The sequence below is a fragment of the Colletotrichum fructicola genome (assembly GCF_000319635.2).
Source record: "Colletotrichum fructicola Nara gc5 chromosome Unknown KSG_Nara_v1_contig07, whole genome shotgun sequence".
In the NCBI taxonomy this organism is placed as follows: domain Eukaryota; kingdom Fungi; phylum Ascomycota; class Sordariomycetes; order Glomerellales; family Glomerellaceae; genus Colletotrichum; species Colletotrichum fructicola.
In genome coordinates this window covers 3832706-3859671 of record NW_027094057.1, presented here as the reverse complement: position 1 = coordinate 3859671, position 26966 = coordinate 3832706, and the positions used below count along the sequence as shown (strand labels likewise).

At 51.3% G+C, this 26966-nt stretch overlaps 9 protein-coding genes across 9 annotated transcripts; 3 read left to right on the top strand and 6 right to left on the bottom strand.

Annotated features, from left to right (window-relative positions):
- Positions 1-2530: 2530 nt before the first annotated feature.
- CGGC5_v012797 (uncharacterized protein) lies at positions 2531-3596 on the top strand (the record flags this gene model as incomplete). The annotated part of the gene is made up of 2 exons (XM_032036659.1): positions 2531-3024; positions 3083-3596. The coding sequence occupies 2 exons, from the start codon at positions 2531-2533 to the stop codon at positions 3594-3596; spliced, it is 1008 nt and encodes a 335-aa protein (XP_031884469.1).
- Positions 3597-3944: 348 nt separating this feature from the next.
- On the bottom strand, positions 3945-4310 carry CGGC5_v012796 (NADH-ubiquinone oxidoreductase 19.3 kDa subunit; the record flags this gene model as incomplete). Its single annotated transcript, XM_032036660.1, has 2 exons — positions 3945-4098; positions 4153-4310. The coding sequence occupies 2 exons, from the start codon at positions 4308-4310 to the stop codon at positions 3945-3947; spliced, it is 312 nt and encodes a 103-aa protein (XP_031884489.1).
- A 4948-nt stretch (positions 4311-9258) lies between these two features.
- CGGC5_v012795 (uncharacterized protein) lies at positions 9259-10444 on the top strand (the record flags this gene model as incomplete). Its single annotated transcript, XM_032036663.2, has 4 exons — positions 9259-9354; positions 9437-9477; positions 9527-10194; positions 10320-10444. The coding sequence occupies 4 exons, from the start codon at positions 9259-9261 to the stop codon at positions 10442-10444; spliced, it is 930 nt and encodes a 309-aa protein (XP_031884653.2).
- A 386-nt stretch (positions 10445-10830) lies between these two features.
- Positions 10831-11979, bottom strand: xyn1-0 (Endo-1,4-beta-xylanase 1; the record flags this gene model as incomplete). The annotated part of the gene is made up of 2 exons (XM_032036664.2): positions 10831-11614; positions 11909-11979. 2 exons carry the CDS (start codon positions 11977-11979, stop codon positions 10831-10833), a joined length of 855 nt encoding a protein of 284 aa, XP_031884652.2.
- An 848-nt stretch (positions 11980-12827) lies between these two features.
- On the bottom strand, positions 12828-14790 carry ausC-1 (FAD-binding monooxygenase ausC; the record flags this gene model as incomplete). Its single annotated transcript, XM_032036665.1, has 2 exons — positions 12828-14322; positions 14378-14790. 2 exons carry the CDS (start codon positions 14788-14790, stop codon positions 12828-12830), a joined length of 1908 nt encoding a protein of 635 aa, XP_031884651.1.
- A 2896-nt stretch (positions 14791-17686) lies between these two features.
- On the bottom strand, positions 17687-18886 carry CGGC5_v012792 (uncharacterized protein; the record flags this gene model as incomplete). Its single annotated transcript, XM_032036666.1, has 1 exon — positions 17687-18886. The coding sequence occupies one exon, from the start codon at positions 18884-18886 to the stop codon at positions 17687-17689; it is 1200 nt and encodes a 399-aa protein (XP_031884650.1).
- Positions 18887-20271: 1385 nt separating this feature from the next.
- On the bottom strand, positions 20272-21154 carry CGGC5_v012791 (uncharacterized protein; the record flags this gene model as incomplete). Its single annotated transcript, XM_066152756.1, has 2 exons — positions 20272-20294; positions 20593-21154. 2 exons carry the CDS (start codon positions 21152-21154, stop codon positions 20272-20274), a joined length of 585 nt encoding a protein of 194 aa, XP_066007988.1.
- A 405-nt stretch (positions 21155-21559) lies between these two features.
- CGGC5_v012790 (uncharacterized protein) lies at positions 21560-23401 on the top strand (the record flags this gene model as incomplete). The annotated part of the gene is made up of 6 exons (XM_066152755.1): positions 21560-21608; positions 21658-21744; positions 21812-21904; positions 21985-22013; positions 23269-23348; positions 23398-23401. 6 exons carry the CDS (start codon positions 21560-21562, stop codon positions 23399-23401), a joined length of 342 nt encoding a protein of 113 aa, XP_066007987.1.
- A 711-nt stretch (positions 23402-24112) lies between these two features.
- Positions 24113-26308, bottom strand: RPD3 (Histone deacetylase RPD3; the record flags this gene model as incomplete). The annotated part of the gene is made up of 4 exons (XM_032036668.1): positions 24113-25120; positions 25169-25710; positions 25765-26065; positions 26120-26308. 4 exons carry the CDS (start codon positions 26306-26308, stop codon positions 24113-24115), a joined length of 2040 nt encoding a protein of 679 aa, XP_031884656.1.
- Positions 26309-26966: the final 658 nt, after the last annotated feature.

Genomic DNA, 26966 nt, shown 5'->3' with positions numbered 1-26966 from the left:
TTGACTGAAATAGGCCTGAAGTCGTCTCAAATAACTAAACAAAAGGAACACGACCAGGGCATGAGTTGAACACGCGACCTTTCATCTACTGTGTGAATACTCTACCACCTGAGCTACCTGGTCTTGCAAGTAATAGATTACATGACGCTGACGTTGAATTTAGAATGCAGTAAGAAGAGTGGTCTTGCTGATGTCCGATCTGCTTGGCGATGTTGTTCGTCGGTGGCTATGCTGCATGTTGTTGGCGACTGCGCCATGTTCGTGCAGGTACTTCTGGCCCAAGTCAACTTCAGCGCTGCTACGCCCGAGACAAACCCGCCGCTCGGTAAGCATAATAACACATAAACGACAGTTGCTACAGGGTAAATTGTCATCAGAGCCTTGCAAATAAATCACGAAGCGGCTCTAGGGGCCTGCAAGCTACTATATGCTTGTACGGTTACCGTACCCCAGATGATATCATGAAAGGAAGTTGATCACTTCGCAGGAATTCTGCCCTGAAGGAACCAGCAGAGAGAAATGAGATTACAAGGCCCTCACCTTCCAACAGCACGTTGTGACTTGTCGAGCCATACAAAGCCAAAGTCCCTCCCGCGTGGGTACGGGGATGGCATGGGCCACCGTAAGCTGCAAGAGATGGTGGTGTGGTCAGCGCTCAAAAGTTAACAGAACGTGCAGCTGTCAAGGAGTGCTTGGGGTTTCTGGGATAGCAATCGAATCTCTGATCACATAATAAAGGGGATGTCCATCCCATCAATTGTACCCATGACCGCAGAGGTGTAGCAAGCCCGCATGCATGAGAGAACACCCAGTTGCAAAGAAACCGTCTTACGGACTTGGACTCCGAAGACGAACCACTAAGCAACATCGAGTCATGCGCTATTCTTCCCCAGCATCTCGACTGACCGGAACTCCAACCCCCCAACCATGCTTTTAAGAATTACCTTTTAGAGTTAAGCTAACAACGTCCCACCTGCTGAATAATTCGGAAGAAAGCTATTAAGTTCGCCGCGGCAGAAGAAAAGGGACTTTGGTGAAGGCCAAAAGACCGTGCAGGGAACCGGCAAGCAAGCGTCTCATCTAGCGAGATTCTCACAATTTGTTGCCGACAAGGGTCCAAATCCTTCTGCCTAGAGCAGTTTTAGCGGTCTCCAGCTGCGTCGCGACCCCATCAACTCCGCAAATTCCGCAAAAGAGACTGAACATCTCTGTTGCCTTGGGCCCACGGTTTTGGGGCTGTCGGTGGAGCGGTCTCTGAATGTCATCATCTACGCCTTTCGGCGGGAATAAACGATGAGAATTGGGACAGTCCCTCGTCCATTATCAGGCTCCCACGTTTTACGTTGAAGACGTCGTTGAGTGCATCAATAATATCTCCTCCATGATCGCAGACAAGCTGCTTGATAGCAAGAGCTCGTTCAGCACTCATTCAGCCCTAACCAAGGCCGTACACCCATCCCGGCTTATCGGGACAGTAGTGTTGTGCTGCATCTCAGCCCCGGGTCTCCGTGGAGGCTTCGCCGGCTTCGTGTGACGCCGTGATTGCTCAGCTTGCCGCGCAGATTTTCGTTTTCGTCCCCAAAAACGGGAACCAAGGAACCGGCCGCAGAGCAGTGGCTTAGCCTTCCAGCCAAGTCCGTCTGTGAGACGAGCTTGTTATCGACGGCGGCTATGGTAGCATCGCCAATAGCACCCTAACGGGCAAAGGCAGTTTGAAGCTTATTGCCAAATCGAACCCAGTTTCATCACACCAGCGACCCTGTCATCTCACCTTGCAGGCAGCAAAAGCAGAGAACGCACGGCCCGTAAACCGGAATCGGTCAGTGTTCTGTCGACCGTTGACCGTGGACCGGGTCCCCAATTGCACTTTAGTATCGTGCTTATTATTTACCCCTGGCTAGCGGGCGCCCGCTTGCGTCAAGGATGCTGGACTGGCAAGAAAGGTTTGGCGTATAAACCCTCACGCTATTGGCCGCCATTCCGGGTGCCTGAGAACCGATGGAGAGGAGAGAAAATCGTACTCTGCAAGGCTGGCCGCTCTAGTCCGTTTGAGGCAATGTCTTTCGACATTTGTGCATGGATTCTAATTCGCCTGGGTGCAACACAGCATCATGAACCCCGGTCGAGCCCCCAATTAGCTCAAAGATGGTCGTGCTTTTGGTGGGACAGGGCAGACTTTTGGCTCTTACACCACCGGCCGATCGCGAGAAGAGCGGCCGACGGATCGCAACCTGCGTCTTTCGAGACTGAGAGCCTGGCCGGGGGGCCCTGGGGTGCCATTGCATGTTATATGAGACCTTGTACCCCCCCAAAACCAATACCGTGGCGTCGTGAAATCCTACGCCAAGGTTGTGCTTCCTTCTCGTGTTGCTCATTGTCGGCTTTAAACCACGTTATTCTCTGATCCGTCCGACTGTTCCTGAGATCCGAACCCTTTCCCTTTTCTTCCAGGTGTGTGGTCTTACCCAGGCGATAAAAGAAAGAAAGAAGAAGCGACGAGGTCGTCGACCAAAAAGAATACTCGCCAACAATGGCCACATCAGGACCGACGAGCTCTCCGGAGGGCCACCCAGCCTCGCTGGCACCCAACAACATCACCTCCGCACGAACATCATCCGACGACTCTCGCGACCCGAAGTACCAAGCAGGACTGATGCCGGCCGAGTACGCGGGCCTGGAGGTGGCCAACAACGGCGACGGGCATTACCAGACTGCGGCGCCCGGCGGACCAGGATACTACGTGCCGTACCAAGACAACGTCAAGCCCCCATCGGGATACGACCAACAACCGTACCAACAACAGCAGCCGTACCCACAATCGGCACCGACACCATCGGCGTATGGCGGGGATCATGCGGCAGCTCCGCCTCCGGGGAAGGGAGAAAAGCGGGTATGCGGCATCCGGGCGGCGACGTTTTGGATGGGTTTGCTGGCGTTGATATTCCTTCTCGGCACAATTGGCGCGTCGGCGGCTGCTGGTACCATTGCTCAGCAGTATGCAGGATACATCCAAACATGTGATGCGTAAGTTCATGCCGACTGTTTTCATTTTGCCGAACACCGTCACTGACCCATCTCACAGTAAGCTGGAACAATCAGCAACACAAGCATCAGCCTCAGCAGCAGCCTCGAACGCAGCGGCAACCGCCTCAGAATCTGCATCAAACACCGCCTCTGGAACCGCCTCAGCAACGGCAGCAGCAGCATCCGCTACATCAACCGGCTTCACGTCGATTCCCCTGCCCCAACAAGCCTCCTCGATCTTCGGTGAGGCTACCTCAAACTGCCCGAACCTGTCTGCCGAGAATAAGACGTACTCTGTCCCCGGGAGCAACCTGAAGTTCGTCCGCGAATGTGGCAAGAACTATCCCTTCAACGACCTGGGATACATCCCATTGACCAGGATGGAGGACTGCATGAACCTATGTGCTGCGTTGAGCGTCACGACGCAGAGTGCCGATGGGCCGTGCATCGGCGTCGCCTGGGTCACTGCCGGCAAGCAGGGTACGGACCAGAACTACTGCTGGCTGAAGGGTGCGAAGGGATCACCGGACCCCAAGGCCAATGTTGAGGCGGCGTGGTTGTCTTTGTCATGATGTGTTAATATGAAAGGAGGGTGTTGCTCATGCTGGGTTAGGAAACCTGCGATGAGGAAGATAAGACGAAATGAGATCGGGCTGAGGATAAAAGGCTCTGGACGACGTTAATTGTTTATTATACCATTGAAGCATGTTTCATAGCCAGGCATCTATGTTTTATGTCGCTTTCACCTTAATGCCAATCATAACATCCCTACACTTCGTCTTCAGTTCCGGTTATCCAAAAGTCACAGCAGATTATATACGAACTTGGTTGCAACAATATGTACTATCGTCCGTCTAGACAGTCTAACGAGTTTTCATTTAGTGAATGGGGCGTGGAGCGGTGTCACTGGCTTCAGCCATTCACTTGCGATACCACATCCTAGTCACCTTTGTCTTCTGGATCTTCCTCTGCAGTCGAAAGATACCATACAGCAATGCCTCCGCCGTGGGCGGGCACCCAGGGACGTATATATCAACAGGCAAAATCCTGTCCACGCCCCTCACTACGCTGTAACTGTAATAATAATATCCTCCGCCATTCGCACAGCTACCCATACTAATCACCCACTTCGGATCCGGCATCTGATCGTAGCACTGTCGCACAGCCGAAGCCATCTTGTTCGTAACGGTGCCGGCGACGATCATGACGTCCGACTGTCGCGGCGAGGCGCGGAAGATGATACCTAGGCGGTCCATGTCGTAGCGAGGCATGGAGGAGTGCATCATCTCGATGCCGCAGCAGGCGAGGGCGAATGTGAGCGGCCACATGGAACCATTGCGTGCCCAAGCGACTAGCTGATCGAAAGTGGTACTGTGTCAACACTAGGTCAGCAACGTGTGTTGGCAAGTGAGTTGGACGGAGTCATACAGGACGTGTTCAACCACGCTTGTTGGTCGCGGTTCGGCGGAAAGTCCGAGAGGAGAAGACCGTGGAGTGCGAGGAGTAGCATTCTTCGATTGGAAGCGAAGGCCTCCATGCTTCTGATTGTGGCTTGGATAGCAAATGACAGGTAGATGTCGTGCGAAGGTATTGAGGCAGTTGCGTACGCCTGCGAGACGGACTATTGGATTTAGTATTTGTAAGTGGGCTCTGATGTAGAGATATGCTTACCTTTTGGCGGTAACATTGTAGCCATTTCTGTGAGTTTAATGAGTGAGCGAGGAGATTTTCTGACGAGAATGAAAACTATGAAGAGAAAAAAAAAGAAGGGAAAGAGTTTGAGTGATGTTGCTCGAGAACGCTCACTTCTGACGTCGTGCCGGGAAATTCACACATCGAGGATCGCAGACGAGGAGGACGCCGGAGTCCACCTAAGTGGCGCTATCCTAGGGTTCATCATCTGGCCCTTCAACATCACTGCCAGTTACGCATCAAATATTTTTCTCGAAATTTTCTTAAGTATTAGATTTTCCTTCAAATTAGTTTCTATTCTCTTTTTGGTATGTCCTGAACTCAGAGCAGGGCATATCATTCAAGCCTTGGATTGGGACTTTACCGGAATAGGCAGTGGGTCAGTGGCTGCAGCCACGGGAAAAACACTCATCTTCTTCCGTCCTCCGTCACATCTGTCATCACACCACTCCTAGCAGAACAGCAGCCCGGCACTCTTTGAAATCCACGGTCAAGGCTAAATTTTTACTTGGTCTCTGAAGAGTTACAGAGTCATGACGACCGCTGGTCCAATCACCGAGACCGCTGGGTTCATGTCTCCAAGCCTCGCAGACTGTCCGGTCTGCCACCTCCCCATCGGAACACCAGCAAAGCTCTCCGGACTACACGCCTGTCCTTTCTGCAGGAAAACCTTCAGACGAGTGGATGGTGCTCGAAGACACGCCAAGTCTTGTCATAAGCGAGGAAATCAGCCATTACCCGTGGAAGCCAAGCGAGGCCGGAAGCTTCGGGCTTGCGATCGGTGCTCGCGCATCAAATCTCAATGTGATGGGAAATTCCCTTGCGGTCATTGCAATGTGCGGAAACTTGATTGCACTTTCGAACGCTTCTGTAGCGATGAATCTCACAGAGAAAAAGCCTCCGGTCCAGGAGGTGCTAAGACGCAACATTCCCAGCTGTCGTTCTTCCTCAACTTCACGGGTCCACGAGGGGGCCAGGCAATTGAGCAGGAGATGGCCGCCGTGCCAGAAGTCGACATCCAAGGTCCTTTCACGAATAAAGCTCCTAAATTAAAAATTATACCCGACTTTGGCGACTGCATCGATCCGTCACTTCTTTTCACGACCCTTTTGGACCCGGGTTTCGACATGGACCCGATGGAGGCGGGACCTGCGGACATGTTTGGGTACTCCGAGTACAACGCTTCTGGCGGCCTAACCATGACATCTCCTACCGACGAACTCGCTGTACGAATCGCTCGAATTTCTAAAGACCTGTCGCAAGTTGCTTCATTGAATTCGGAGCTTGGTTGCTTTGACCCTCTGTCATTCAACGAGGTCTTCTCCAGTGACCAGGTTCATGCGTTCTGCGAAGTGTTCTCCCGGAAGCGGCACTATCAATACCCAGTCGTACATTGGCCAACTTTCAACCTCGAAACAACTTGTTTGCCTTTACTGTTGGCGATATCTCTCAACGGTGCGGCCTACTCCAAATCTTCTTCTGATGCCGCGGGGAGCAGGGCGAGGGCACGAGACTTCTACCTTATTGCAGACGCATACATCTTCCAACAATTAGAACGCTCCATCAACAGCAATCACAAAGAACCTGAATCTGAGACAACTGTCGAGATACTCCAAGCTGCGTTGCTGATTGTAGTCTTACAGATATGTTTTGATGACGGTAGAAAAGGGGTAATCATCTTCAAGCGTCTCCCGCTACTGGTATTTTCTCTCCGGCACTTTGGTTTCACTAGGATACAGCATGACGAGGCGGAAGACTGGCGAACTTTCATAAAACAAGAGACGCGGATCCGTCTTTCGACATGGACTTTTTTCATGGACAGTCTCTTGACATTATTCTGCAACAACCCACCGTCGATGTCCCATGCTGAGACGCTCGGGCATCTTCCATGCAATCAGGCTTTGTGGGATGCGGGATCCGAAGAAGCCTTCATCCAGCTAAGGATTGAGGCTGGACACGAATTCGTCTGCTTAGGAGATTTGACAGTTGGGTTGATGCAAAATGAGTGGCCGATTGAGCCAGTGCCCCCGTTTGATCGACTCACCCTTCATCACCTGAATGCGGTCATTGTTGGTGAGTTTGCAGAAGCCTCTGGTGTATATTTAGGCTGACCTTATGTAATTCTAGCCTTGCAACCGATTATCTTCAATTTGCATGCATTTTCGCTGCATGACACAGGACGGATGAATTTGCTTCGGGCCCTCGATCGGTGGACGACACTCTGGAACGCTGCAACCCATCCTAAACAGCCTGGATCTCTAGGCGTCGAGCGGAACAGCCCCGGTCTAGCACTGTTATCAAGAAAAATTATCGAAGCCACGGGCACCGATACGGCAGGGCAATGCGAATATCTGCAACGCGTCCCGAAGCACGACTTCTCAGATCTTCACCGCTTTATCAGAGAATACTGCTAGTGAATGGCTCTACTGTATGTACGGCTTCCTGGATCGCCCCAGGAGCTTCCATAACCGTCACATATCCTTTAAATTCATATGATACTCACTTTGATGCCAATCAGATAATTCTCTCCACTCGTATTCGGTTCCGGACTGTTGGTGGCGGACCTTCGCGGCCCCCGTTGTAGATTCGACCGATTTTCGGCCGAAGTTAACAACTGGGAGACTTGAGACGATCCACGACGCTAAGCTTCGGCCGAAATACCGTGATGTACTGATTTCATCAAGTGCCCAAAAAAGGCTCGATGAAACTTGTGGGCATCTATTTAACCAGTCTCGCCGGCTGAACATTGTATCCGCAGAAGTCATCAAGCATTCACAGGGAACACAAGAAGCCATGGCCAACAAGATCAGGGTCGCCATAGCCGGCGCAACTGGGAACACGGGTTCCTCAATCGTGACTGCGCTGTTGAAGTCACCAGAGCTATTCGTAAGTTACCTCCCCTAGAAATTCCCAACTGTGCTTGGCCGACCTTCGACTCACTCCGCGGCAGGATATCACTGCTCTAGCGAGACCCGCCTCAGTTGGAAAACCGGAACTCGTTGAATTCGCAAAACAAGGCGTCGCTGTGAAGTCAATTGAGCTGGATGGGTCAATTGACGCAATTTCTGGCACTCTCGCAAACATGGACGTGGTCATCTCGTGCTTGACCTTGCTCCAGTTCAATGAGGAGATGAATCTCATTGAAGCGTCGAGCAAGGCCAACGTCGCTCGGTACATACCAAGCTTCTGGGGCCCAGCCTGCGAGCCACGAGGCGTCATGAGGATTAGGGAAATGGTTAGTTCGGGTCGTCGCAAAATTTCCTCTACTTGAGTGGGAACAAGGGAACCCGAGCCTTTTGCTAATCAATGCATTATCACCACAGAAAGAGGACTTCTTAGACCGTATCAAAAGCCTCAGTCTCCCCTACACCATCATTGACGTTGGCTGGTGGTATCAGCTGACCTTGCCTGCTCTGCCTTCAGGGAGATTCCGGCCAGCTGCGGAAGAGTACTCTACCACCCGCATTATTGGAGACGGCAATGTTCCTTGGGCCCTCACCGACAACCGCGATATTGGGAAGTTTGTCTCTAGAATCATCGCCGACCGGAGCACTTTGAACAAGATGGTCTTCGCCTACGGAGAGGTTATGACACAGAACGATGCCTTTGAGCTCCTTGAGAGGGTATCTGGAGAGACTGTCCGCCGACAGTTTGTAAGTCTATCAAGTTTTCATCCGGCTTGAAGACTACGGACTAACCAGACAATTTAGATAACCAAGGAAGAGTTGCAAGATGTCATCACCCAAGGCCGTGCAAAGTCTGGCAAGGAGAACATCAAGGATGTGACGATTTTGCTCAACATCGCCATGGCAGAGTATCGGAATGTTCTCGGCATCCGAGGAGACAATACTCCCGAAAAGGCACGAAGCCTTGGATATCTTGATGCACGAGATTTGTATCCCGATGTGGAGGTCACTACCCTTGAAAACTATATCAGAGGTCTTGTACGCTGAGGGGCATGCTACATAGGTAGATTGAAAAGAAGATCGACTGGCGACCCAACCCTTTTGGTACTTACTGATTCAAAATTCCACCTTGTGGAAGCTCAAAAGAAGCTGAAGCGGCTGGATCAACCGTTGTGTGCCAGCTTACTTAGACATGCGAGACGAAAGTCGGCCGGGCCCGGATACCCGGGCCTCCCGTCCGAACCCCGTCTTTACATAGGAGGGATCGTCCACACCACTTTGTAGCCAGCTGCGCCCGACTGTTGAAGCCCAGATTAATCCAGGCCTTCAAACAAGATTCAAGCTGCCATGGGCACGTGACGCCACACGCCACTACATGTACCTTCTGCAGGCAGCAGCCAGTTGCCAATCCAAGCATCCTACATCCCATACTTGTTGCAAAAGCCCTCACCTGATCCCCCCCCCCCCCCCCCCCCCCGAAGACCTCTATCAGTTTGCCTTGAACAGAACTATATTTTTGTGCAGTTCTTTTATTTCAATTTCCACCCAGTCTGCGTTCCCGGTTCACCTGATAATGCGACAAACGTCGGCCAATATTGCTTTCTAACTAATCGCACCTACGCTTGCCTTTTCCGCCATGGACACATGCTCGGTAACTAAATCTTCCGCTTTGGCGCGTTCAGACGATCATAAGCGGAGGAGGCTCTCAGAGTCGGACATCGGTTTCGCCAAAGTAAGTGTCCAGTTTGCGTTTAATGTTGGCCTTGTTAGTACCTCAACAACTCACACCGCGACAATACTGACAACACGCCTAGAGACCTAGGCTGGAGGAATGTGTTCCGCAACTCTCATTCCTGTAAGTCAGCCAAGACATCTCCATACCACACATAGCTGACCTTCTGTAGGTCACTACCGCCCGAGATCAGGAATACGATTTATCGTCATCTCGGGCTTTTCAAAATTCACAATATCAGAATCGTGGGGAGAGGCATCAAAGTTCATTATGAGCCCACTTTCAACTTCCAACTGCAGAGACATAGGTTTCGGGGGGCTCTACATCCGCGGTGTACCACCAAGTTCGATACGGCAATCGCATCAACGTGTATACTGATACATCAAGAAACCAGAGCCTTACTATACGGGAGATTATTCTTCCTCCCCAGAATGGAAGATGCCGCTTCGTGGCTGCTGAATATTGGCCCACAAAACAGAGCCTTGTTACGAGGCATACGCCTGACGACCCGCGTCAAAGACACCCACCCAGCGTGCTCCTACGACTACGTTGCTACGGATCGTGATCGATACAGACAGGTATCAAAGCTCGTATCCGGTCTAATGGCCAATTCATCAGAGCTCTACGTGGATTTCCAGTCCTTCTTTGCGGAAGCCCTTGCCCGCGGGAGGAGACCCTCACAAATGTGCGACATTGTCCACATCAACTGGGAGATCTTCCAGGACAGAGAGTGGATGTCGTTGGAAACTGAGCACAACCGCTTGGAGGATAGCCAGACCATTGATGCAATCAATGCGTTCGGAGATCACTTGAATTGGCTGCTTGAATTGCACTCCAAAGGTCTAGGTCATCCTTCTCCGAGCTCTTCTTCGCTTTCCAGCATCAAAGTTGGGATGAACATTTGCAGTTATGTTGCATTATGACTTCACCTAAGCATACGGCTAACGAAGCCTGTACAACAACAGGTATTTGGCACAGAGCACCGCTATGTCCTGCGAAGCTGGTCAGAGATCAGTCCCACATCGCTATCCCACCAGAAATCTCAGACGAAGGGTTTCGAGAAGAACTACATCAAACACACAAAGCTTGAAGGAGGGACGAGAGGCTTCAACTTCCCAGATGAGTCACGTCACATGAACAGTGTACATGGATGTCGCAAGTTTATCCAGAGAAGGTTTAGACTATAACGACGCGCGAAAGCATAAACTCGAACTACTGATCAGAGCTTCGAAACCAGAAGATTTGGCGACGCATTCACTTTCCCAAGGCGCAGGAGACGATTCACAATGGCAGACGGTTGATCAATTGAGGCGTAAATGATTCGATATATTTGACAGTTGTCCGAAATGGAGCGCGAGTGGAATAAATACAAGAGAAAACGATTCGTGTCTTGAGAATAGGTACTCCGCTGCCCGATGTTGAATGAAACGCACGGAAGTCCAGCCCCCAAACACATGAGCAATATGAATACCAAACCTAGTTGGTGACGGTTTGCTTGGCCGAACCAGCACCGTTCCAAGTCTCAACAGCGATGACCTGGAAACTCAGCGTGCCAAGGTTCATGCCGTGGCTCTTCCAGGCATTGAAGTGGTTGGCAATAGAGACGGTGCCGCTGGAGAGGCCGCCGTTGCGGACCGAGATGTACTGATTGAAGGTCTGGGTGCCCTGGATAGAAGGGGCGTTGGTGCGGACGTTCTCCCAAATGGTGTATGAGCCACCGTCGCTGCTCACGGTGCCCTTCTGCGTTCCGGTCTGCGAGAAGCCGGCAGAGTCCTCAATGACGTAGTATTCGACAAGCGGGTTGGTAGTCCAGCCGTAGACGGAAAGGGTGGCAAGTCCCTTGGTGACGGCGAATGAGCCTGAGTGGGTGATGGGGGCAGTGGAACCGGGATTCCAGCCAACGCCAACAACGAAGTCGTCGGTGGTGTCAAAGTTGAGGGTGAAGCTATTGCCCGAGGGAGTAAAGTTGACGGTGCCGCCGGTCTGGTAGTTCTGAACGTAGTTGGTGCGCTCCTCCAGTGTCATGCCACGTCTCTCAAGGGATTCATTGCGGCGTGCGAGCATGAGAGGGTGGTCAGGTCCTAAGAAGAAGTCGGATGGGCCGCGGCGCTCCACATGAGGAGGCAACAGCTCAACCGGCCCGATGGCAGGGGCAGCAAGGCACGGGGCGATAGCTGAGAAGGCCAAGACGAAAGAACGAACGGAAACCATTTTGAGAATGAAGGACAGGATTAAGAGTTGAATGTTGGTCGTTTTCGGACTGCCAAGAGTTCAGCATTAGACATAGGCAAACGCCGGCTCTTTATACAATTTTCTTGGCATCTGGAGATCTCATCATCTCAATGTGCGGGTCAGAACGATCCCGCTTCGGTAGGGGCAAACACCTCCAACGTTCGTCTTCAATCTCAACGAAACATTCTCTCTTCCGTGCTGAATAGATTTAGGCAAAACCGGAAGAGTGCACCCCTTGCACGGATGAGGAGACGCGGATAAAAACAACGATGGTGCGATTTGACTAGTCAACTCACATCGACGAAGCAAGACCTGGACTTACGCTTTTGGAAGGCCATGTCTCTTTGAGCCGTTGGCGTTCCAGGGGTTCCCCTGTGAACAGTGAAGTCGCATTGCCCTATGGCTCATTAAGGCTGTTGCACTCTGATGGGCTGTCTGAAGAACGTGGAGAAACCACTCAAACGCATACCAACGGAGGCAGTTTAGTTGGGGAGGGCAGCTCGGCAGTCGATTAATTTAAGCATATGCAGGTCCGCATCGCCTGGCCCGTGGCGTCATGAGTGCGGGAGAGCTATATAATCGGCACATCAGCCGCTCAATGTCGTATTCAACGGCTGCGTCGGCATTTTTCTTTCTTCCTCATGGATAGATCAGCAGGGCGAATAACATATTGGATCAACCAATGAAAATCAGAAGATGCTTGTGGAAAGGCATCAGCAGTGAAACTCAGCAGGACGAGTCCACAAACACTGGTTGGGCAATCCTCAATCAAAAGGCTACACAGGCTTCACTTACAATGATTGGACGGCTAAAGGGTGTCAACATTGCCCACTAAGGGGATTCAGGAAAGCGCGGCTAGGAGGCATGGTTCTAGCGTCGATCCGGGAAAGACGGCAGGGGCTCGGGTGTTGTACGAATCCTTCGGGGAACCATTGGACAGAGCTTCTAGATAGCTCAGCAATCAAAGAGAAACTGATCGTCCAGAGCCCGTACTCGCTTCGTATTCGTCTAGGTATTCCCGTTGTCTTGGGTATAGTAAAATGTTGATTGATGTGTCTACCTAGCTATTAAGAACGAAAGAAGCGCCAGTCAATATTTAAGACGTCTGAATCGCGGCGAAGAACATATCACATTCTGTTCTACCCGGCTAACCCAAACGCTGGACTTACTGTGCTATCTACTGTGACATCTAAGAAACCCCCAGAGACAAATATCTCAGAATATTAGAGACTTTCCAAGACTTAGGAGTCAATTACCAACCCATCTAGTTTCCCATCTTCCATCCACCCCTCGACAACCTTCTGGAAACTGAGAATACCTTCTCCCCAAGACGACTGCTTAGCAATCTGCCCTTTGATCTCTTCCGTAAGACTTTCCTGGTCCTGGATGAGGCCCTCCCCTGTCAGGTAACCCGGTGTGCAACTGGGAAATGCTGCAAACCAACGAGCCCGCTTCGCAACTTCTGCTGACCAGTGATCCTCGGCGGCCTTCTTGACCTCGACGGTGGCCTTCTTTGCATCTTCAGCACCTTGGAAAGTCGCTTTCAATACGTGCGCAATTAAACGAGTAAGAAGGCTGTAGAAGCTGTGCGCATTCTGTGACACCGAGCCGCCACTCCCAGACGCGAAGAAGAGGTTGGGAAACCCATTTGACATGGCACCGTAAAGGTTGCCATAGTCTGGGCCATCCCACTTGTCCTTGAAAAGTCGGCCGCCTCGTCCCTCCAGCGGAGCATTCAAAGCCGACGAAGGGCAGGAATCGACAAGCCCGACAGAATAGCCAGTGGCGAGAATGAGAACGTCAATGTCTTGTTCCTGGCCATTTGCCATCACGCCGTTTGGGGTATACGCTTCAACTCCACGGCCATTGGTGTCAACAAGCGACACTTCTGGTCTGTTGAAGATAGACAGATATGTGCCATGAAAGGTCGGTCGCTTGCAGAAACCCGAGTACCACGCTTTCAACCTCTCGGCGACTGAAGGGTCCTTCACCTCGGCGTCAACTCGGGCTCGCATCCGTTCCGCCCACGGATAGTCGAGGTTCAACATGTTCTTGACATGCTCTCCCTCTTCATCTGCAGCGATAACCTTGCCTTCATGACCCAGTGCGGCTCTCATCCCAGTCACTTGGGTCCAGCCATCCTGTATCATATCCGCGTTAACTGGCTGACCTGTAAATGTCGCATCCAGGTTCGCCGCACGCTCGTGCTGCCAGCCAGGCTTGTACGCTACCCGGGCCCAGTCCGTATGGGTTGTCTCTTTCTGATTCTGAGGACCAACGTAAGACGGAGTACGTTGGAAGACGTAGGTATGGCCCGCCCACTTGGCCACATGAGGTATAACTTGAACTGCAGTGGCTCCGGTGCCAATGATCCCAACCCTCTTCCCTTGAAGTTTTGTCATGTTTGGCACTTCCTGGAAGCCGCCAGTCTTGGACCAATCCCAGCGTCCTGTGTGCATGACAACCTTACCGGGCGCTGAACTGAACGTATCGATGCCGTTCAATTTTGGGGCATGAGGAGAGGTTTGTATTCCACCACCAAGAACCAGGAATTGAGCACGAACAGTCAGTTGTTGTCGCCCATGGTTAGGTCCCAGATACTGATCTAGAGTCAGAACCCAACGCTTTGCCTCGTCGTCCCACTTTTGGTGCTTGATAGTGGTGCAGAACTGGCCTTGGATGTTCGACAGGTTGGCTATCCGTTCTAGATGCTCCCGAATCTCATGACCGTATGAACTAAGGCATTGTGTGTTAATAGCGTATGATATCACAAACATGCTGGCTTACTTACTACCTGTGCCTTGGCACGTATCCAGTTTCCTCCAGCAATGGCACGTAACAATACCCTTCGATATCGCACGCTACACCTGGGTACCTATTCCAGTACCAAGTACCACCAAAGCCGCCAGCCTTGTCGACGATGACGATGTCGCTGCTGGCAATGCCAGCTTTATTGACCAGCTGGTGAGCTGTCATCACCCCAAACATTCCTCCACCAGCAATCAGGACCTTGACCTCGGACCCATCCTTGAGCGGGACGCCTCTGGAAGCTAGAGCGTCATAGTCGACGTAGGGATCTTTATCCATGCTGGCGAGTGCTGGGTCCCGAAAATCGATGAACTGCGCAAGTTGGTCGGACCGAAGTCGCTTTGTCCGCTCCGCGGCGTACTTCTCAATCAAGTGGTCTGGAATCTCAGTCGCCATGGTGTTGGGCTACAGTATCTTGAATCAAGGTGATTGAACTGGAAAGGGGTCAATGAAAAAGTAGTACAGAATGGGTTCAACTCGTTGCTGTCCTGATTCTTTACTCAACCGCAAAACCATAGAACTCGATGCGACTCTTTATAGCTGGACGAATACTTCAGCGTAGACTTTAGTCTTCTAACAGTGCCGTGATGCCGCCTGCTACATGCTGACAGGCAGTGTTATGTCCATCTCTATGTCCGCGATGCCGTGCGACATGCCCCCTTTTGCCAAGTCGACCTAGAATATGCGGACGTCAAGCGATCCACACTTTTACTCATACGTTGCTTGTACACCTTTACTCATACGTTGCTTGTACACCTTTACTCATACGTTGCTTGTACACCTTTACTCATACGTTGCTTGTAGACAGATTGAGCCTATGCAAAATTAATTCTCTCCGGTCAGGCTCACCATTGGCGGCACGTAGGTGTTGGTTGATCCGGCTGTTGCAATCGCTTCACTTTCTGTTCTATCTATCCTCATGTCTAATCAATGTATACTAGCCATTGTATACATGTATGACACCTAGTTAAGGCGTTTGAGTACTCAAGGCCGGGCGAACGGCTTCAATTCCATCACCGAGACCATTCCGCTTCAGATCCAACTCCATGGTTAGGCTGACCAAGGAGACGTATGACGTTTATTCTGCTCCGGGTCATTCCGATGATTTCCCTGAGCGGACTACCTACCAGAGGCTATTTTGAATGGTCTCAGCCAAGATTGGTCTCTTTTGAGGGGGGGGCAGGCATCTCCCTCTTCACGCTGCCACAACCCATTATACGGCAGTCAACAAGGTGCGCCTCCAGGCGGCAAACTGCGAAGAAGAAAAGTTAGAAGGGAAGAAAGATTGGTCTCTTTTGACATCTTCTTCAATGCGTTTACAACAGTGCCAGAATATTACACCAACGGTGGCCAAAGGGTTCCTACGACTTATGTCTAGTCAGCGGCCAGAAGTCACACAGTAAAGCCTTAATGACGGCTCCCGCGGGTTAAGGCAACGACAGAAGCCCATACTTCGGGCTTTCGGAGCCGGTTTCCGCGGGTTCCAAGGGCCGCAGGAGCGTGGGCCAAGGGGCAGCACGGTCTTGAAGCGGACCCCGCTCCGCAAAAGGATAACGTCTTTGTATCGCCAAAGGAACTCGATGACGGGGTGATGCATTACCAATAAATGATCAAAAGTTCTATTTTGCATACGTGATTCAAAACACAACGTCGTCTGGCATAAGTAGCTCAAAAGAATGTGCGGGTACCCAGCGCCGAGCAACTTATGACAATGCTCGAGTGACAAGGCACAAGAAAAGAATGGTTAACACCTTTCCATCTTACAAGCGGACAAAGGAAACGGGGCCAATCCCAATGCGTACATATCCAACCACGAATCCGTCAGGGTAGGTGTTTTGGCGGACACTGTACCACAGTGCAGCAATTACCCATAGCTTCGATTAGACCGTGATGGGGCATACCAATGGATCTCGAAGGGTATGGCCAGTGAATAAGTAGCAACAGCCACGCCGGCTGTCTCTCCAGCACATAGACCTGGTTGAAATTTACTGGAGTCCACATTATGTGCAGACCGGACGACGACACTAGAAGCAATTATTCCAGCTATGGGTTTCATCAGACTCTACCAAGTAACAAGTGTGCGTCGGCAACGACGGTGTAACGTCTTCTCATACGCCAAGGGCTGTTATCGTACCGCTTTTCGGAAGTATCGACCGAGATGCCGGCGGCATGGACAAGGCAGAGAAAAGATCAGTATTCGTCTCGGCCACGACAAGAAAACCAAGACATCAGACGCATTTAGGTTCATGTACGATGTGTTTTCCCTATTTGCATCAGATCAACGGACTGACATAGTCATTTCATAGGGCTCTTCCGCCCGAGATACGCAACATGATCTACGCCTTCCTCTTGACAGCACAATTACCCTTGCTGTTAATACCGCTATTCAAATCGGGTCCAAACCAACCAGTCCTCTTTCGGATGTTCTCCGACGATGACGATATATGGACATGTAGACCCGAAAGGCCTTGCATCAATATGCTACGGGTATGCAGAAGTGTCCACGCCGAAGCTTCTACGATACTCTATTACAGCAACAAATTCGTGTTTGGAGGAGCTGATGGTGTTCTGCAATGGCTACGTACTCTGCGTAAAACATCCCGTCGCAGCTTGAGATCTATGGAGGTCTGGAACTATTATTTCGTACATAGCAATCAGAGAAATAGGTCCTGGTTGAGGAAGAAGATGAAGAAGCTAGCCCCTAGGGCTAAAGTTGTCATCAGCTTGAGCCGCCTTGACTTATGGAGCGTTTACTAGGGAGCAATGTTCCGCAGACCCGGTCCAGCTATCAGAAACTTTGATGAAGGGTGCAGGTGTTTGTTTGGTGTGTTGCAACCGAAGCGCCCATTCGCCCTTTTGTACCACACCACGCCTGAGATTGTCATTGTAAAGTCTTTTTCTCATTACAATACTTCAATCTTGAAGCTGTTGAGAGAGCCACAGCCTAAGTTACTCTCAGAAAGAATCTTTCTTCCTTTCTAAGTTTTCTTCCGCAGTTTGCCGCCTGGAGGAGCACCTTGTTGACTGCCGTATGACTCTCACGAGGAAATATTCGAGGGCCAGGCAGAAAGAACTTCTACTATTGTTTGTATGGATCTCAAAGGCCCAAGCCGTCTAACGGGCTTTACATTATGTTTGATCGCGAAATTATACTTCCGTTGCAAGCTGTCTCTGTTACGCTACGCCCCTGATTGTAGCCATCTACTTAGCTATTTAAAAAGATCTTCACAGACCGTGAAACCTACCCATATATCTCTTCTTACAAATCACAGCAGACTTGATACATGACCTCTCACATATTCGGATTACTCCGGTTGAGCAAGAAGCCGTTTTGTTGGAAGTCAGCCTCCATGCTCACCTGAAGTTCAGCTATGAGATCTTGACTCAGAAGGCTTCTCCAGGTAAACACTATGTCGCCTCGCGACGTAGGCCGGCCAATTCCCCGGGAAGCATAACTCGTGAACGATAGCTCTAATGCTTCTAGCTTGTCTTGTTGCCAAATAGCCAGTCCTAATTTACGGTATGGCCAAAATGGAACTCCGCGGATGGGTGAATACGGATGCTTCAATAGTTTGACAATGTAGATCATCCAACACGGTGGCTGGTCTTTGGAAAGTACCTCTCGTGGCCATCTGGGATCCACCACTCCCGGATAGGCCGGATCCTGCCACCTCCGTGAGGACGCGTAAGTTTGGGAAGGTGCCGGGAGACTTTGGGATCTTTGCGAGAGAATCGAGCCGCCTTGGATATGATCGACGAAGTCTACGACGGTGAGAAACTCCTCTTTTTGCCAGGTCCAGCCTGCAAAGAGAACATCAGGAGATAATCCTTCGTGGCTGTTCTTTAAAGCCCAGTCCAGACGGTCTGCCGAGGTTGCAAGCTTCAGGTCGAGGAGCAGCTGCAGTCTCCAGAATCCGCGCATGACGCGCTGCTCCTCCATCCAGCAAGGTGGGCTGAGGGGCTGTGGAGTGTACGGCCGCCCTTGAGGGTTCTCGCGCCATGCTTTGTCGCGGGCGCCCCAAGCGAAAGGCCCGTTCTCAAGGTGGCATGGAGTGACGGAGGCCCATTGACTTCGATAATATTGGAGACGAGCCCAGGTCAAGCAGCAGATACGTCGCGCGGTCAAGAGAACACCGCGGATGAGGTGGGGAGCTTGAGCACGGAGCAAGTGCGCGAGGCTCGGGGCAGCTGAGATGAGAGACGGATCTCGGTCTCTATGGCATCGGGTGTATTTCTCGACAAAGTCTTGGACCGACGGTGCCGGCGGATATTCAAGGGACGCAGTGCGGATCAGGCTGACGAGGCTAACCAACGTGATTACTTCGGGTGCCGTCGACTCGCCAAGAACATGGTCAAGAGCTTTTGGCCCTGCCTCTGCGGACCCAAAGACGCGAGAAGCAGCCGGGCTAGCCACGACCAGATGGTACAGCGATCGAAGATCAGTGATAGAGAACAGGATTTGTTCGAGGATCTCGACAGGAAGATCCTCCATGTTAGGATTCGAATGAGGTGCTATGTTGAGGAACAAATGCTTAGACTGCAAAAGTTTTGGTCGCAGAAGCCTGACATGCAGCCTGGAGGCGCGGGTTGTGGGTATAAACATGTGTGCTTCCAACAAGGATCACAAGGGTCAGCTGGTTGAACCAACAGTAAACACGCAGTCTTGGCGCCCAGGGTCAGCCGCATCTAATACGTGGGAACAACTACCATCATCTGCAATGAAGCCCCGCCTGAGTCACTCCGGCGAAACTCAGCGGCACACTCTGATGACGCGGTCATGAACGTTCACGATCCTGATATCGGGCAACCCAAAACAGCCTACGCCAAACCCGTCGCTCGGCAGGCGCCGTGCATATCTCCAAATTGATAGAAAGACATCCATAGGGCATTTACAACGACTTCTGCGTTAATAAATTCTTCAAAACCGCCCTTCATCTTCACACCGGGACTCATCCTTAGCACCTGGCACAACGTTTTTCGAAATGGAAATGAACTATTTCGGGGCCGCGCAGCTATGGCTTTAGATAAGATCCAGAAGTGTCTGCGCCTTGCTGGTATTGAAGTCTCGGGGCATTGAGGGTAAACGCCTGTCAACGGCAGCCTTTGAGTCTCTATCGGTGACATGTTGCGATTGGATAACGATAATCAATCCATGACGATCAAAGAGTGCATGGAGAAAGTATGGCCAATGACTTGTAGAGAGATTTACAGCCTCATAGTAGCCCCGCTGGAAGACCTGTTGCTGAAAGCGTACGTCGGTAAGATTGTTATTGGGCATGATCGGAATCATTTCTCACAATATAGCTGTCCCAACAGACGGTACTCAACTATCGGCTTCTTTTGAGAATGGAGGTCTTGTCATGCTCATACGTGGGCCCTCTTACAAAATTTCGGGGTATAGTAATCAGCTGACATAGCTTCGGGTCACACTAGGCCCTGCTCACGACGCGAAGCTACCTCTCACTAGACAGAAGCCCCTCATCGTCTACACAAGGAAGCTCCAAGATACTTTTAAAAATGGACGTTCAAGTGCGGGGACGTGCATACAGACATTTCCATTTCTCTGTCTTGATATTGACGTCCAAAATATCACAACCTATTCACATCAATAGTGCAAAGGGTTGGTAGGAGCAATGTTGCAACTCGTACTTCCTTTCTCAAATGAGAATCCTCAGATGAGGAAGGAAGGTTTCTTGTTCATCTCAGCTGCATCTACATGTCCTTTTATCTTCGACCCTGATATCCTATCCCTTGATATCCTATCCCTTGATATCCTATCCCTTGATATCCTATCCCTTGATATCCTATCCCTTGATGTCTTACTCCAGTGCCGAACATAGCCGAGAGCATCCCATGTGACAGGCCTAGCCTGTTACATCACTTCCCCCCTTTCTCAGCCGCTAGAACCATCGTCAGAGTCATCCCAGTCAAACTCAGATGGTCCAGTTGGTCCTGCTGTCAACCTTCTAGCGGCTTTGACCTGTACTGGGGAAGGCGACCGGCTTTGCGTTGGTTGAAATCTGCATTGCTGTACCCAGTGCCTTGAGGAGCCGCATCGTACACATTTTCCTTGTTGTCTCCATTTGCGTCGTTGTTCTGGGTTAACTGATGGTGCAACCTTTGTAACTTTCATAGTCTGTTCCCATTCCATTCGTTGTCCTTGTTCTTGGTGATATCCATTCCTTGTATCATACTGACCTTCTAGGGCTAAGAGAACCCTGATAAAGTCGTCATACTTTGTCGGCAGGGTAAGCTGCGTATTCAGCTTCTGTTTTACCTCCTTGTTTAGCCCTCCCGTCAGAGCTGTGATCTTAGCATCATCAGGCCAAGAATCAGCGTTGGCTTCATAGAGTGTTCGTTCGAACGTTGCGAGGTATCTTGACAGACTCGACTGTCGCTGCTCGAGGTCTCTAAGCCGTTGCCCAGCCTTCTTTGCCTTGTTGGGATCGTCGAAAATTCTTTCAAGATGCTGTATCAATCCAGCCACATCCCACACATTGTTTCTCTCTGCATTGCGTACGAACGGCAGTACCATAGCCTGGACGTTCGAGTCGAGCGAGCTGTAAACGTAGTACAGCTGCGAGTCGTCGTTCCCAATTGCTAGGCCGTCCACCTTGAGCTTTGCCTTCATTGCCAATATCCATGTGTCCCAGTCGCTACTTCGGCCGTTGAACTTCGCACATGTTGGAAGTACTTGTCGTGGTCGAGCGGTCCGTTCAGCCTTCAAGGCATCAATTTGCTGCTGAAGAGATTCGATCATGTTGACTAGTCGTGCTTCTCGTTCATTAGGCGTCGCGCCCCATTGAGTTCCTTGTGTGTCCATTGCTTTGTATATCGTTGTTTGTTGTATCCTTGTGACGTTGTACCCTCGACCACAACCTTGACGTTGGAAAAGGGGATCTGAGGATTATGCAAAGGGTTGGTAGGAGCAATGTTGCAACTCGTACTTCCTTTCTCAAATGAGAATCCTCAGATGAGGAAGGAAGGTTTCTTGTTCATCTCAGCTGCATCTACATGTCCTTTTATCTTCGACCCTGATATCCTATCCCTTGATATCCTATCCCTTGATATCCTATCCCTTGATGTCTTACTCCAGTGCCGAACATAGCCGAGAGCATCCCATGTGACAGGCCTAGCCTGTTACAAATAGCAGCTCTGACCACAGATGTTGCCAGGTAGCCCCGCCATCGTCGCGGGTTGCGACGACCCGCGGGGTACGATGGGATAGAAATTTCTCCGGAGAAGCTTCTTACGTTATAGCAGGGATTCTCTGTCAATACGTCAAAGACAACAGCACTGGTACCCAAGGATTAGAAGGCAAGCCTTATCCTCGTCCAAGAGACTGGAAATGTAATTGTATGGCATATCAGTGAAGCCAGGGAGAACCCGTGTGATTGCCACGAGCTATTGCATCAAGACTCTGGTGGACAAATAAAGGTCTTCGATGGAAGAATTCTGCGGACTTGTCGTCATATCGTGGACGGCGGCAATGGAATCGGATCAGCAATAGGTGAGTAAATGCCATCTGTTAAGATAACTCTGAAGTCAGATATCATTATGCTGTGCACTAACTCATGATTTTTATTTCAGATGTGCTGAAAACAGGGAAGCTTCAAGGCGTTAATCGAACTATTGTTCCTCTCAAACACGGAGTCCACAGGCTTGTGGAAAGCTCACTAGCTAAACCAACAATGACACCAAACGGCATACAGCCATATCATTTCTCGGACATCAAGCCCAAAAGTCCCAGTAGATGAACATCCCACAACTATCCAAAATTCAGGCAACGGCGAGTCCTCGGATTCAGGGCTTGATTTATGCATATTGTTAATATCGGACTTTTCGGGAAATACTCAGCCCTTCTCTCCACTCCTGCATCGGAGCTTAGAGATTGCGGCACGAAGGATTCATGCCAAATATTGAAGTTCCGTATGCTACGGGAATTCCAAGACACAAAGAGCAAACAATACCTCCGGAATAACGGTCACAAGAGCCTCCCGGGCACATGAAGAATTTCTTCTCGACCATGCCATCAGTTGGGCCTGAAGCGAAAGCATCCACCTGGAGACGAGGATGACCCGAACAAGGATTCTTCTCCCAAGACGCCTTATAAATGAGGGAAAGCTGTTTGATCCAGACTACTTGCTTGTCCGTTTTTGAAGTTCGACCCGGAAAAGCATCGACGCTGCTTCAGGATGACGCTCCGCCGAATCCGGGATGTGAAGCAGCACATCAATCGCAACCACGCACCTGAGTTTTATTGTGATCAATGCTCAATAATCTTTCTTCGGGGCGAAACTCCCCAACAGCATATCAATCACATCGGTGGCCTCCACTGCACGCCCTCTTCGGCTTTGGATGGCGTCACATACCGTCCGCGCTCACAATTATCTCGGAAGCCAGATAAGAAATCCTCTGAAGAGGAACAATGGTTTACAATTTGGAACATCGTGTTTTCTAGAACACCAAAAGCCCTCCACCGCATATATGGACGTGTCTCTCTCAGAAGACATTTGTTTCTTTGAGAGCTATTGCCGGAATCGTTCGCAGGCTGTTCTAAGTACTGCGCTGGAAGCAGCCAAGCGTTCAGGAGATGTTCAAATGACAAATGAATGATTGCAACTGTGCTTGCGATCCGTTCTGGATTGTGACCTCGCTCAATTACTCGACGATTTTCACAGTATGCGGTCATCTGAGTCTTCCGATTTGGCAACGAGTCTTCAGAATGAGAGTCTGAATCGAGCGGGCATCACCCGTCAGACCTCAGATAGCACTAGTGGATTTGGGACCGCAAGCCATCACCGCACTCCTCACAACCAGTCAAGCACCGGAACACAGGACGTACCAAACAACCAACTAATGTTCGACTTATAGTCTCAAAGCGGCACCAGGACAGCGCCAAACTTTACGACTCCATCAGTGTATTGGGATGTCGACGCATTCGCTAGAAAAGGGTAAGTAGCTGGCCAACGGGATACGGCTCATTCTCGCTAACCTTTTCAGCTGATGAAGATCGTTTCCACTCGACTTTGGTCATTTTGCATGGTTCTTGCGTGAATAGTGGGCAAGCTGAGGAGGGGTCGAAGGCGACGTCTGGACGGGGAGAGGTGGGAGAGGCGAGCAAGGCGACTGGCGAACTGCCTTGCATGCGATTATTGTTCTTTCTATTTGACTGACGGGCTTCGGGCTGGGAAGGCTCCATCTCACGAGGATATCTTGGCTGAGCGGATACTGCTATGACGACCACCTTTGTCCGTTTTTTTCGCGAACGCCAAGAGCTGGACGGTGGCTCGCTCGGTTGGGCACCGAGTGACCCGGACTCCTCGACGACGGCGTTGCCTTCACTTAGTTTGTTGATTTGTGGGAGATTTCACGTAGCAAGCAACCTGCGGTAGGAGAGACAGAACTGGAGCAAAATATTAATCGGAATCACTATAAAAATGACTGCTGCGCCCTGGCTTCTATGATACAGTCAACGGATACTATGCCGCCGACAAAGGTAATGGAGCAAAAGAGAGTATCACCAGAAAAAACAAACAAGACAAAAGCAAGATCATGACCCCTCAGAAGGTTCCATGCCGATCCCTGGAAAAGCCACCCGTTCCTGAACGCCCTATGCTTGGCCTCTTTTTTTCTTCTCAGCACGTGCCCAACATATCTCTCTGGCATCTCGTCATTGCATGCGGCATTTTGATGCGTCGTTAGGGGACAAGTCACCCTACTCCTTGTCCGCTGGCTTGTCTTCGGGCTTCTCGTCCACATCCATCTTGTCTTCTTCGGGTTCCGGCGCCTTGTCTTCTGGCTTCTCGGTGGTCTCCTTGTCCTTCTCGGCAGACTCCTTCTCCTCGGCAGCCGGCTCTTCCGCATTAGGTTCCTTGGCTTCGGCCTTCTCTGGCTCTGCGGCTTCGGGCTCTTTACTAGCTTCTTTCTCGGCCTCCTTTGCAGGTTCCTTAGCAGCTTCCGTGGATTCCGCAGCCTCTGCCTTGTCAGTCGTCTCTGTTGCGACAGGCTCAGCTGGCTCGGCAGATGGTTTGCGGGATGCAGGTTTATCTTCCTTATCCTCTTTTTCGGCCACCTTCGCGGGTTCCGCCTCGGTCTCCTCCTTCTTGATGGTGGTCGTGGGCTCGTCAGCATCGACGCTATCCTCCATGCCGACATCTCCATCGCCGTCGACGATCTCCTTGGGGGCTTCAGGAGCAGCCTCCTTTTCGGCAGCCTTCTCCGATGACTCCTCTGTGTCGACGGGGTTCTCGAGGGTAATATCGGCGTCGACAATCGGCTCAGCATTGGGGGCTTCCTCGTCGGCGGCTCCGTTGACGGGCGACGCAGCGCTGCTGTTGGCTTCGGCCTCCTTTTGTTTGAAGTCGCGGAACGTGCGCTTCTTTGCGTTACGAGGGCGGGTGATTCCGTTTGCCTGCTCCATATCTTCGTCGTCGCTGTCTTCGAAGTCGGCCTCGTTGTTCGTGCGCTGTTCCCAGCGGCGTTGCGTCATGCGCTCGTCGGGGTGCTCGTCGTCGTCCAAGTCGTTCAACTCGGCCTCCTCTTCGTCCGTCATGCCACCAGGTAGTGGTTGGCGGGGCACATCTTGCATTTGGACGGAGGGGACGGGTTGTGTGTGTCGCAGGTTGTCGATGACGGCAGCCTTGATCTTTTCGAGGTATTCGAAGCTGTTGGAATTCTCCATGTTGGAGGGTCGGACGTTCAACTCGAAATCGGGTGCATAGTACTAGGAAGGGTTAGCCATGTTACAGCGACGGCATTACAGAGAACCTACTTCGTAGTATTCATTGTAAGGCAGCGTCCTGGGCAGGTGCTTGCCGACAAGAACACCAGTCTCATATGCCCAAGTACGGGCGACGTTACGCATGGTGTAGCCACCACCGCCAAGAACAAGGGTGGGCAACCCGAAGCTCTTGACGTATCCGACGCAGTTGGCATGGCCCTCCATGCTAAGGTTGAAGCATCCCAAACGGTCTCCACTGAGACTGTCACCGCCGCATTGGAGAACGACAGCCTCGGGCTGGTAGAACTTCATGACGTGTTCGATAACGGGTTCGAAAATAGACTTGTACGAGTTGTCGTCGATACCATCGCGGAGGGGGAAGTTGACGGCGTAGTACTTGCCGGTACCGATGCCGATGTCGCGCAGCTCACCAGTGCCAGGGAAGTATTCGCCGTACTTGTGGAAGGAGACGGTCATGACACGGTCGGTCGTATAGAAGGCCTCCTCGACACCATCTCCGTGGTGGACGTCAATATCGATGTAGAGGACGCGCTTCTTGAATCGAAGGAGTTCGAGGATACCGAGGACAATGTCTGTAGGCTGTTAGCTGGCGCGCGTCGCGGGCATGATAGAGTGGTCTTGTGTACCGTTGACGTAACAGAAACCACTGGCTTCGCTCTTCTTGGCGTGGTGGAGGCCACCAGCCCAGTTGACGGCGATGTCGCACTTTTGGCGGTTGAGGCGGGCAGCGCCCTCCATGCTGCCACCGGCGCTGATGCCGCAGAACTCAAACAGGCCGTCAAAGACGGGACAGTCGTCTCCGACGTTGTATTTGCCCTGCTCCTTCTGATAGGCGTCCATGTTGTCGGGTGTGACCTTTTGCAGGAAGTCGATGTACTCGTCCGTGTGAAACTGGGTCATTTCACCCCTAGTCGCAGGCTTTGCGCGCTACCAATAACAAGTTAGCAGCAATCGCGTGGGGTTCGCAGGTGCGTAACGTACGTAGATCTCCATGTTCTTGAACAGGTCGTAGTGCATGATCAGACTGTGGGCAAGGCGAATACGGTGCGGCTTCATGGGGTGACCGGTAACGTAGGCATAGTTGCCAATGTCGGAGTCGTAGAAATATGCGACCTTCTTTGGGGACGACGAAGACCCATTGGCCAGGGCCACCGATCCAAGAGGTGACATGGCGTCGGTCGTTGGGAATATTCTGTGGTTGTGTAGTATATTCGATCGATCGTGATGATTGGAATTTGGTGGTGGAGTGGTGGTGGAGGGGAGGATGGGAAAGGCGAGCGAAGGCTGCGCGTGGGCGTGGAAGCTCTGATCGGCTCGGCCCCAGATTTCCCAAGGCTGGGTGCACCGAAAAAGTCAGGCCAATGGGCGCCACGGATGACAGGCCAGGGGTGCAGGCTGTTGGAGGAGCTTTTCGTCCAATGAGGTAATTGGATCACAGCGAGGTGAGGGACGGCGGGTGAGATATTCCGACCAACAGTGTTGTTTGATTCGTCAGCAGCAGCTGGGAGGTGCCAGCCGACATCGCCCAATCAGCGTCGCCAGTGGTGAGACGGCGAGATGCTGGATGGAGGGGCTGAATACATTGCCGACAGGAGCAGGAAACACATCAGGCATTCTGTTTATTTTCATAAAAAAGAAGAGACTAATGCTCATCAGACTTATGATCTTTTTTATTCAAAATGAGATTTTGTTTTGGTCTTGCTATCATTATTATTTCCATGTCCGACCTGGAACCTGAAGCATGGCCCCGGATCAAGCAGGCGGTGTGGCTGGGATTGGGCGCATGCACGAATGCAGCCCACCTGTGGCTTTGCGAAGGCGGTAAGCC